General features: G+C 38.9%; 1 protein-coding gene across 1 annotated transcript in view; it reads right to left on the bottom strand.

The window, feature by feature from the left end:
• Positions 1 to 2,468: 2,468 nt before the first annotated feature.
• ARHGAP42 (Rho GTPase activating protein 42) overlaps positions 2,469 to 12,400 on the bottom strand; it is a 167,770-nt gene continuing 157,838 nt past the window's right edge. The window contains exons 21-24 of the mRNA XM_050897048.1: positions 11,761 to 11,917; positions 10,559 to 10,621; positions 3,030 to 3,109; positions 2,469 to 2,801 (exon numbers count right to left, since the gene is read on the bottom strand). Coding sequence (XP_050753005.1) covers positions 2,713 to 2,801; positions 3,030 to 3,109; positions 10,559 to 10,621; positions 11,761 to 11,917 — 389 coding nt within the window. The 3' untranslated portion in view covers positions 2,469 to 2,712. The remainder of the gene's footprint in view (positions 2,802 to 3,029; positions 3,110 to 10,558; positions 10,622 to 11,760; positions 11,918 to 12,400) is intronic.

The raw sequence follows: 12,400 nt of genomic DNA, 5'->3' as shown, positions 1-12,400 counted from the left end.
TGCATGGGAACAGACAAAACACCTCTTCTCCACAGGGATTCCTCCAGGTCTTTCTACAACCTTTCCCTCAGCACTTACAGGCTCTACTTACTTAATCTGTAACTGAACTCTGCATTTTTACAACATTTTTAATGAACCTGGCATCTTTGAGTCCTCTAGCTTGCACTCAGATCAGCTGGTTTCAAAACATAACATTGTAGAATAGCCAGACATATACACAGGCGGTGAGATTACCTAAGGTTAGCTTTTTTCCCCCTTCTTTTTACATCAGGCTAAAGCAAAGCAAGTAAGAGCAAGCATTTTCTATTTCACTGTTCCTCAACAATTTCACAATTAAATTGCTGCTAAGAGGTACAAGACGTCATCAAAGGATGTTCCAGCACAGGTCAGTTTGCCACTGATCCCAGTGCAATAGATAGAAGAAGCTGGGATTTTTCCCCGGCCCACTGCATTTCTCTGCCTGGGCGAGACACGTGCTGTGCCTCCAGCCCCTGCTCCAAGCTCTGCCTCCCTTTCTGCTCCTTTTTGCCTGCAGCAGCACTTCTCCTGGGAAGGTCACCAGAGGTAAGCCTTGTCACAGCCTGCAATTTTTGGATTGTGAAATACAGCAAAAACACAACCAAAACCATGTTGATCTCAGGGCAATGGCATTTTCAGGCATAGTCTTACACTAAGAAAACTTGGCTTGCCTTAAAACTAAGAAAGGCTCAATCTGGTGAGAAAAGACCGTCTCTTCACTTCCTTTCACATCTGCTCTTGGCAAATTAGATGAGCACACACGTGTCTGCCTTCACTGCCTGTGACAATGTCTGGAACAACCCTTCATCACAATGCACTGAACATAGTCTGTCTTAAGGTGAAGTGAAACATGATTTGGGACTTAATGAAACTGTTTATAGTGAAGAAAGAACCCAGATCACTCAGTCACTAATTCAAGGGGTTTGTTCTCAACTACCTGCAGTCAGGCTTACCCAGACTCCCCCTCTGAAAAGCTAGACCATCTTTGGGAGGATGCTCTTCCAGCCTCTCTCCTTCCCTGATCACCACTTGATACTTTAATTAGCGAGGAGAAGGATCCTGCAGGCTTTTGCCACCAGCCTGAATTCCAACACAGAATTGCTCTGCAGAAATCATGCACTACATACAAGTAAAGAAGGTTCTGATGTGCTTCTTTATGTTGGCAATAAATCTTATTTTCTAATTTAAACAAGAAAAAGGCTATGGAAAGAAAAAAGAAGCAATTAAAAGACTACTGATGTTTTTAGTCCTAACAGAAGTTCTTCCTTAAACTTCTGGAAGTAGTGTACAACTTAGATATCAACAGAAGATTTATATATTGATTTCTATTACTGAAGCAAGAACTAAGCCTTGATAGGTCTATGAAACGAAGCCTAGATAGGTCTATGAAACAGTGAATTCTTTCTGTAACACTAATGCTGAAGAATTACTACTATGGAGCTTAAATATCTTGGTTTTCAATCGGGCATGGTAAGTAGCCAAGCAAGCAGTGCATGTTTTCCCTCAAGGTGTGCAAGAAAGATGCTCAGACTGAGAAAGCTGCTTATGGTTTTGGGGTTTGAGTTTGGATTTTTTTTTCAGTCCTACCAGGAGCAATCAATGGGTCTTTACAAAACCTTTGAAAAGTAAGGCTTTTTTATTCTGTGGCAAGGGAGAAATATTTGTCAAATAGTTTAGCAGAAGTCAGGAGAAATACTACTAAATACACTTTTATTGCTACATGGAGCTTTCAGCATTCATAGCTTATAAAATTAGCTACTTCAAAGGCCATTTGTCTTATTTGCAACGGAAAAAGTTGGAAAAGGACTCAGTTACAATTTATTTCAGGTTTCAAAATATACTGCTGTTTTTCGCTGCTCACTTCACATGACTACCAATCATTCCAGATTCAGCATCTCCTTGTTTTCTACAGATGTTGTTCTGAGATACACTGAGAATATCTTCCAGATGAAGGGTACCATAGAAATAAAAGTTGTTAATATTATCTATACTGATACCGAAAGAAGGAAATAAATCTAAGAAGTATTTGAATGAAACATTCATTAAACATATCACATTTTGAATGAGCACTTACTGCTCAGACAGTGTATAAACTGATTTTATTATCAGTTGCATAAATTCTATACCATATTGTAATCTCAATGACTAACAGAAGTTCAAACTTCTGATTTACGGAAAACTCATTTCTTATTTGAAATGATTAGGACTAATTTTAGAATCAAGTTTTCTAAGGGAGAATTCAGATCACAATAGAAGCATTACTTACATTATGAAAAAAAAATACAATTTTCCATATTAAAAAACACAGATTGCAAGAAATGTCATAGAGTGCATTGCTTCTAAATTTCACACTTCTGTGAGCAACATCCTAGGACCTGAAAGTCTGCAGGTAAATAGCAACTTTTTTGATTTTATTGCTCTAGTGTTCCTTAGCCATAAAAGAAGAACAGAACAACCTTTTGCGAACAATGGAAGCTATTTAAACAGAGTACCGTCTTCAGTACAGAAACTGTTAACTGTTTCATTACATTCTGTTCTGTTGACAGGGAGCTGTGTAACCTGCAGCTGCAGTATCTGAAAGAAATCTACCACTCAGCTAACGGGCTGATCCCATATCTGTGTCAGATAAAAATCATAGTGCTTATTATTTGTTACCATGGATACCATGAAGATATTGCTGTCCACTAAAGATTACTAGAGGAAGACAACATAATTCTCAGGAACAAGTCCTGTTTTGCCTTCATAAGTTGCTTTTAACCAGCCTGGTTCCACTGATGGATACACTGCAAAAAAACCAGCCAGACAAAAAAAAAATAAATTTACAATTAATTTATCACTGTTAAAAGATTCTATACATGGTTCATATATTTATTTAGAATTTATTCAAGAGCAATTGAAAAATCAGGGCAAGAACTGAGAGCTGAAAATGGAATTACGCTCTCATTTTGTGGATACAGTTCAGTTTTCTATATTTTTTTTTACATAAAAAGACAATGTAAAACATATCTTACCATTGGAAAATATTGCCCCCTGTGGGAAAGACAGCTCATGACTATGCTCAGCCTTACAGGAATACATGGCCTTTGCTTGTCTGAAAGAAAAAAATACAGGCTTGCAATAAATGAGATAACAAGGAGAAACGTATAAAGAAATGAAACTAAAACTTGGAAGTGTAGGAATAATCAGTTGCACAAATGCAGGATGGTAATGACTAGTTACACAGCAGTTCAGAGGAGTAGAATTATAGCAGATAACAACTCCAAGCTTACTGGAATTAACAAGCATGTTATTGCAGAAAAGAGACCAACATCCTACCTAAGAGATTTACACAGGAACATAATTTATAACTTTTAAAATGATTCTTTCATTCTAGCTGAAGTTGTCATTCAAATGAAAACTGAACTGAGCATATCGCTTGAAGCAAGTGACGGACTGCCTGGAGACAATTCAAAAGTGATCGAGTCATTAAAGGTCTAAAAACATGACTTGTGAGAAAATATAGTTGGTCAGTCTACAGAAGAAAATAACATACAGAAGGTAAATACGAGACAAAAAGGAGTAATCTGTTCTCCAGGCTGACTGCAAAAAGGACTTAAATAGATTTAAATTGCAGCAAGGGAGATTCAAACTAAGTGCCTTGGCTGGGTTTCAGCTTCAGCCACCTAAATTTAGATGTTTATAAGTAACCTATGTGCCGAGCTCCACGGACACTCCAGCCCTGGCTTCTGCTATGGTAGACACCTACTTGAGAGTGCAACAAATGGCTCGCCAGGTTCCACTGCTTGTGGCGAACCCTTCAGCGAAATACTTCCTTAAATAATACCTGACATGAAGACACCTACATGTAGACAGCTAAGTTTATGTCTCTTAATCTGTAGCTGGAAGACCCCTCTATTGGTTAGAACAGTGAAGCACTGGAAGTGCCAAGGATTGGAGAATCCCCGAATTGAAGAATTCTTATTACCAAAAATTCATTTAAAAAAAAAAAAAACAAATAAAAAAAAGGCATTACATGGATATCTGTAAAAGTTAGATATATAATGATTCTATCCCAGAGAAGGACAACAGATTAGGTCACCTCTTGATATGGCTTCTAGCACTATGATTCTGCAAAGTACAAAATGAGGGATTGAACATGAAGATGGAAATTAGGAGTTCTCTCTAGATTCCTGCGCTTTACCTAATACCTTGACTTTAACTTATACAGTCAAAGCAATTTTTATACGATCCATCAGTTTTTCTGAGTTTCTTTAAACTTATTGGAAGCCCACATTATACCAAGTGAAGATGAACTTGTTGATTATTTCACCTTTGTATGATGTGATGGGGAGTTACTGATTCAGCTTTCCTTCCAGCCAGGATTTATCTCCATGACCCAATACGTGAACTATGGTGAAGTTTAACATTTTTTGCATACTTCTTGAGAGTCTGTATATGCAAGTGACATGTAATCTATCTTGTCTTTCCTCCCAAAATAGTGAGATAAGAGTTGTAAGTTAGATTAATAACAGTGCCACATCATAAGCATTAGCATAAGAAGTCTATTTTATTTTGTGTACCACCGATGGGGCCACGGCACTTCACCTTTGGAGCTCCACACCTCCCTGGGGAGGTTAAGCAGGGATGGATTCCTAAAGAAAGCAGAGAGTATCCCTCTACCCTGGCACCAGTCAGTACTAGCACACCATCGTTCATCCGAATCTTTAAAAGGGTATGAGAGTGGATGGACATATTCCAAATTTTGTATGTGTGAGCTTTCCAGAAATTATTTCTCCCTCTGAAGAAAAAGCTTTTCTTACGTTTCTCTAAAGCTGATTTATGACTAGACTAAATGGCGTGTTTTGCCTTCATCTTAAGTGAGCAACTGACTCATCAAGGGTTACACTCTCAGGCTGAGATTTCCAGAGAAGGTCAAGAATCTTGAGTCGTGCCCTTGATATCCAAGGGCACCTTATTTTCAGGATGCTGAAAACATTTCTAACTCTTCGTACTGTCATTCTGGATACATCCCCTGTGCTAACTAGAAGAACATGAGCACTGGACCCCTGTTTGTCTACTTTGCTTCAATGTTAGCTTGCTTTCTGGCTGGTGTAGACTATTCTGTTTAGCATTTTTCCAAGACAACTCCTTGGTGCCTACTGTTATGAAGGACTTGCCCTCTACAGTCGACACGATAGGTGTGAAGTTTCATTACTCTACATAATACATAAAAATTTATAATCTACATAATATATACTAAAATATACAGAGGGAGATTAGATGACTTTACCGAAGGTCACACATAAACTAGAACTGACTTCTTTAATCTCAAGATCATTTTTCCTCAAAGCCAGTACAACAAAGAGCACTACAGATGTTCTAATTATACTGACTCAGATTGGTAACAGTCTGACAAAACAGCGATTTCCTGTTGTGGTGGGTTGACCCTGGCTGGCTGCCAGGTGCCCACCAAGCCGCTCTGTCACTCCTCCTCCTCAGCTGGACAGGGGAGAGAAAATAAAACGAAAGGCTCGTGGGTCAAGATATGGACAGGGAGATCACTCACCAATTATCGTCACAAGCAAAACAGACTTGACTTGGGGAAATTAATTTATTACCAATGAAATCAGAGTAGGGTAATAAGAAGTAAAAACTAAATCTTAAAACACCTCCCCCCCCACCCCTCCCTTCTTCCCAGGCTCAACTTCACTCCCAATTTCTCTACCTCTTCCCTCCCTGCAGAGGAATCTCTGCTCCGGTGCCTGGAGCACCTCCTTCCCCCTCCTTCTTCACTGACCTTGGTGTCTGCAGGGTTGTTTCTCTCACATCTTCTCACTCCCCTCTCCCAGCTGCTGTTGCGCAGTTTCCCTCCCCCCACCCCCCCTTCTTAAATATGTTATCCCAGAGGGGCTACCACTGTTGCTGATGGGCTCGGCCTTGGCCAGCGGCGGGTCCGTCTTGGAGCCGGCTGGCATTGGCTGTATTGGATATGGAGGAAGCTTCTAGCAGCTTCTCACAGAAACCACCTTTGTAGCCCCCCCGCTACACAAACCCAGTACACCTGTGTGACATAATCATGGATTTTACACATATAAAACAGTATAGTGTTAATAATGATTGTAGTTGCAATGAATATAAGGTAATTGGTAATTAATTCACTAAAGCACAGGGATGATTTTGAACCTGATTAATACGTAGCACCTCATTACTTAGTGGCATGACTATCAGGCCAGTTTCCCATGTTAAGAATGTGACATCTGAGTAATACTGTGACAAAAGACATTTAAAGGCAATAATAAAATAGAACAGCAATATTTAAATGTGAGGCAGAATTATTTAAGTTATTCTTGAAACATGACATGTTGTTTTGTAGTGCCCTTACAAAAAGTTAAAAAAATAAATGCAATTTTCTTCTATATTCTCTTATATCTACTAAACTATTCTGTTTTCAACTTCCAATTTTACCTGATCCAGGTATGTTTACCTTAAAAGTAAAAAGAAGATAAGAAAACATGGACTCTGACTTGCTCAGTTCTGGAAAGAGAAAGCTTCCCAGCATTTGACATTTAGACAGATACACAGACACAAGGTACAAAGAAGTCAGTTTCTCAGAAGCCCATGAATTACAGGATTCTTCCCACTACCTTGCTCCTGACACAGAGTAATTACATCCCTATGTTATCTACAACCTGTGTGTGATGGTATAATGAGAGACAGATTCTAAGAATATTTACTCATAATTCTGGAGCAATTTTCAAGCTCCTGGTTATTGCCTCGACACTTGATTTGGTTACTTAGGTTCTCGTATTAGTTGTTACTCACTTCAACCCTATCCAGCTAGAAGCATTAACCATGAAAAGGGCTTGCAGGTTCTTAGGCATTTTTTTTGTGTGCGATTATGAAAACAGACATTCTTACTTACGGTGTTAATGCTGTTGTCCCTACAAACAAGGCTGTTTGTTAAAAAGCATATGATAACATCACCATCGTCTATTATGGTTCTTTTAAGATGATGCTGCTAATCTGAGAATAGTGTGATTCATGTTGTTTAGTGCAGAGAAAAAAGAACAACTGCAGAAAATGGTACCCACATTTCCTAGAAGCTCCTTCTTTCCATGACTTTACTGGATAGACTCCAGATGCGAAAAATGCATTTTCCCTTTCCCTACTTTTCATTATGTTTGTTTTGAGCCCATAATGATAAACTTATACTAGCAGTCAAAGGGTCAGTACTCATCAGATCATAAATTATTTTGCTTCACTACACGCAGTCAACAACACCCGAGGCCCTTTTAATAATAATAATAATAACAACAACAACAACAATAATAATTTTAAAAGTTATAAATATGCTTTAAAACTATGCTCCTGCCCAAATGAATTTTCAGTCTAGCAAGACAAAGCCAGAAGCCAGAAGAGGAATGAATGACGGAAAACACATGAATCTCTCTTAGACGACTCATCAGTTAATATTATTCTACAGGAAGAAGAAAGGTTTATAGACTCCTGGAGATGGCAGAGTTACAGCCAAGCTTGACTGAGTAGAAAACACTGGGCTGGGCTGGGCAAGGCATTCCAGGTATTTAAGGAAATGCAAAATATAGCATGAAAATAAAAACGAGAATGACTGGGAAAGGATATTTAATCATATGGTTGGGAAGGGAGCATGGGTCTAGAGGGCTTCATACTGTCAGCCTACTCCTATTAAAGTCCCAGCCCGGCACCTAGAGATCCTGCTGCCAAGCTGGAGCAACGGCTCCACTGTTGCTGTCACCAACTCCTCCTTCCCATTTTTCTAGGTATTCTTTTCTAGCGAAAATTCTTTTTCTTATAATGCAGTTTCTCACTTCAGGACACTTGACTTTCTGTGTACCTCTAAATGAAAGTTAAGAAAACATAGAGTCATGGATTATGTCTTGGTGCATTTTTGTACAGAAGCTGCAATAAAGAGACCTCAGGCCTTACTAAGACTGTTATCTAACTGCATTATTTGTGAAAGTGGTAAGAAAACTCCTTCGCCTCTTTCAAGTGCATACTAGATTAGCAATAGGGATTGGTCTCAGCATACACAGTAGCTTAATACCACAGTGAGGGAGATGGATGAATAATAAACTTGAAGTCAGGAGGGAAGCAATAGGAAGACTGAGAAGTCAAAGTAACTCTGGAATTGGAAAAAGAGAGCACAGGCTGGACAGGGCATAACATTTTGGTCTTCCCCATCCAATCCTAAAACATGCACTGTGGCCTCTCATTCTCTTTCTGACTAAAAGAAATCTGTTCAAACTGGTAGCGCTATGGGGGCATGTACTCATGTATACAAGGAGAGAAAACAGCCAGGTCAAATAATGTCCCAGCATTAAAAAAGAAAAAGGGGACACATACACTCATAATAGAAATATTGCATTATACAAAGTCAGAAAGCAGAGTTGCAAAGACTACTTGGAAGAAGGAATTAAGTAAGACCGGGCCACTGTGGCGGTAAAGCATCAAGTGCAAAATTATCTGCTGGAATACAGAAAACAATGTGAGACTGCAAAGCCATATGGGTACTTTTGGTCCATCTACTGTACAAATGACCACAACAGGCAACAGATGCTTCAAGTAGGAATGAAGCTATTTAGATACTATAATGCATAGGTAAGCAGTAGCTTAAAATTTTAAAACTAGTTATTTTAGCAGGGTAAATTACCCCTGCACAGAGTTCAACACTGTCTTGACTTGAGTATTTCTGGTATCAAACCAGACAGCTTAAAAACAGTTCCTCTGTCTTACACTCTGTCCTGCATGTACTCATTAGATAGTAGAGTTATGAACACGGGCAGCCTTTCTACTGGGTGGATCAAGATGTAATTACCATGATTTCTACATACCTAAAAGCAAAAAAAAGACTATCCTAAGGTTTTAAATCAGCCTTGATGTTCATAACATGCATGAGAAATAAATAAAAGCTGGCTCTGAATTGCAAAATTGTACTCGGACTTAAGCAGCACTATAAGAACAGCTGAGCTACTTCTTATTTCTTCCTCATTTTGCCTGCTGACCTCTCATTTTCCATTCTCCTTGTTACTGTTGATTCCTTCTTAGGAAGGCTGAAGTAGAAGAGCTATTAAGCCTTTCAGCGTTTTTGGCTTTGTTATCTGCTCTCCATATCCATTATCAAACTGCTACATTTTTCCTTTGTCAGATTTTTGCTTCTTACATGCTTTTTATATACAGATACAGGTGGCACAGGCTCTGAGGGAACAACAGGGGAGAGTTTACCAGAAGGGAGTAATGCAAAATAAGAGAAGGAACAGTGTTGGAGGTGAAATGATGCAGGACTCGTGAAACAGTCATTGCTCTCGGCTTAGGGCACTGGCTTAAGAACATTCCAGTCTCTTAATTTATACTTTTCTTCCTTAAATTATTGCCCTGCTCTTTTCATATTCCTTTCCTCCCCTGCCACCCTCTTTTTTGGTCACCTTACAGGTCATGTACTACACAAAACAAGAACAGCCTTGATTCCCGTAAGCTGCTTCTCTTGAACAAAATCAGTGGGCCTTTGCAGGTCAGCTTTCTCTTTCTCTCTCCTGCTAGATCTGTCAGAGAAGACAGCCATATTGCACTGCCGCACATCTCGGCGTACGTTGGCATCTTCATTCACAGCTGTGCTACTTTAGATTACTACTTTTGGATTCATGGATTGACACTCCCCCCCCCCCCCCCCCCCCCCCCCCCCCCCCCCCCCCCCGCCCCATTGCTCAACAGTTCCAGTAAGATCCTGGTATCAGTGAGTAAAGTGATGGACAAAAACATATGTTCTGTCTCAAAGAACTTGAAGTGCAGGAACAGTGAAAAGAGGGACAGACTCTTTCCCACATCCATTTATTTGTTTATCTGCTTTAGTCTATTAATTGTAAGGGGGTTAGTAATGTATGGAAGATACTGCTTCCTAGATGAACACTTATCAGAACATTCTAAATTCATTTAATATAAGAATGAATCAAATCCACCAAATAAATGCAAACAATTGTAAAGAAAATGTAAATAATTCCTGCTGCACACTATCAAGAAGAAAGGGCAACTGTTTCCCCAGACAGATACTGAGGCATGGAAGGTGTGATGGTAAAGACAGAAATCCTGATCAGGTTAATCCTGAACTTTCTAAAGCAGCTGCTATTCAAGACCTGCCTATATGAGCAAATTACCATGAACTAGCATGTTTGCTACTCTGCTGAAAGCATGTATATACAAACAGCTGTATGGAATAAGTACAGCACCCTCATCCTAATTTAAATCCTGTTAATTTACTTTTGTAGCTGTGTCCTTAAGCAGATCACTAACCTGAGCATCTCTCACTGCAATTCCCTCAGGTGACAGAATAGCCAGCTTGGCTGTTGTTCTCTATTAGATTTAGCTTTCTTTTGGAGAAAGCATGAGTTTAATAAACCACAAAAATTTCGCATGCCACATGATGCTGTCCAAAAGACATGGAACAAAGCTCCAACACTTCTATTTCAGTCTTTGAAGCCAGCAAAACAGAAAGGATTTTACAAATTGTTAAACAGTATGAAGCACTTACCGTCCTGAAGAAACTTGTTTAAGCGAACCAGCACTTTCAAACAACTGGGCTCTTGCAGCCACTCTGAAAATAAAAGCACCACCTTGCTTTATACTTTGCCTATTAGTTAAATACACAGACTAGTTTCACTTTTAACCATCTAAAGACATGGGCACATTTTTTTAAATTGTTTTAATTATTCACTTAGAGAAACAGAGGAAATTCAAAAGCTGAATTCAAGTCTCTATTCAGCAGAGTTCTTAAGGGCATAACCTAATTGGGGCCACTGACTTACACATGCTTTAGTGCCTTGCTGAGTCAGCATGGGAAATCTCAACACTCTATATTTAAAATTATATTCATAGATGGCCAATAGATATATTGGAAATGCTTTTACTGCCAGCCTGTCACTACCATGCTGGAACTCTGAGCTGTGCAGGATTCTCTGTTTAAGAAAGACACAACAGTTTGTGAAATGACTACAGTGATCCTTTCCAGTTTAAAAGCGGAGAGGCTGAATGGAGTCCTGCAGTATTTGGAGAACTTCTTGGTGCTCTGTAGATCTGGAAATCACTTGTTCATGGGGACAGAGAAATTCTGGGTCAAAGTCAGGATTACAGCAAAGATCTTCTGATTCTTAAGTCTGTGCTAAAAGCACTGAGAAGCATTGCTAACCCAAATCTCAACAGATTAAATTATAACCTCTATTGCTTAGAACTATCCTCCTCTCAACATAATAAAACCCCAAAAACCCAACTGTTAGACATCAACTATTTGACATGCAGCAACTGAAGAAATTTCAGAGCAGAAGTTTGGGGTTTTTTTCCTTCCTCCAATTTTGGACTTACACAAACAAAATCTGATGATCTTCTTGACGTAACAGCATGGACAGTAAGTAGCATTTATGCTCCTTGAAACATTAAAATCCAGAAGAATCAGAGATAATAATACTAATCACTTTCCAAAGGTACATTTCTTCATTATAGACCTTATCTGTAGTCTAATGAAGTCAATGGGAGTCTTTCAAGCGACTTCAACAGACTTTGTGCCATGTCTCCTTTGTTTACAATTTTAATGAAGCTAGATAAATAATTCACAAATACAGAAATATTAAAATCAAGTATTCATGGATGCTTTTTCAACTACTTATGTACCTCTCTGGGGTCACTTTATAGTAGACAAACCGTAACAACACAAATCTCCAAAGGGCCTTGATGACTTACACAGATCCTGGTCTTTGATAGCCATTACTTGATGCAGTATCTAATCTTAATCTCCTGCACATTTTGGGAGGCAAATCAGGGTTTGGTGGAACCTTTGGTGTATCTTTGGTATCTGTTGAAGATAAGCTCTGTATAGATCCACTGCAGCTTTTGTTACCTAAAGAAAACAACCAAATTATAGGGAATATTAAAGCTAATTTGAAGTTGTTTCACAACATGTGTAACATGCAAAGCAAAGGTTTTGTTGTTGTTGCGGTTTTTGTTGTTGTTGTTGTTGTTTTTTTAAAGAGGCAAAATGGGTAGAGAAAGTACTTACTAAGAGAGAGAAGAAACAGCCTTTCAGGCAGAAAGCCGGGAGAAAAGGACCAACAGCAAGATGAAGAAATGACATTAAAATTGTGAAGGCTAAAAAATTACATTACACTTAAATGGCTAGATAGTTCACTGTTAGTTCACATTCACTGAAAAGTGACAATAAAAACAACATTTATAAATTTGTACACTGCATAGAACTGTAGAAAAAATGCATGTTGGAAGGGATCTCAGGAAGTCACCTAGTCCAAATGGCTGCTCAAAGCAGCATCCACTTTGAAATCAGACCACATGAATTTGTACAAATTAATATTTCAGTATCCACAAA

This window comes from Gymnogyps californianus, chromosome 1 (genome assembly GCF_018139145.2).
Source record: "Gymnogyps californianus isolate 813 chromosome 1, ASM1813914v2, whole genome shotgun sequence".
NCBI classification, from domain to species: domain Eukaryota; kingdom Metazoa; phylum Chordata; class Aves; order Accipitriformes; family Cathartidae; genus Gymnogyps; species Gymnogyps californianus.
The sequence above is the reverse complement of the archived record's forward strand: the minus strand, read 5'-3'. Positions and strand labels throughout refer to the sequence as shown.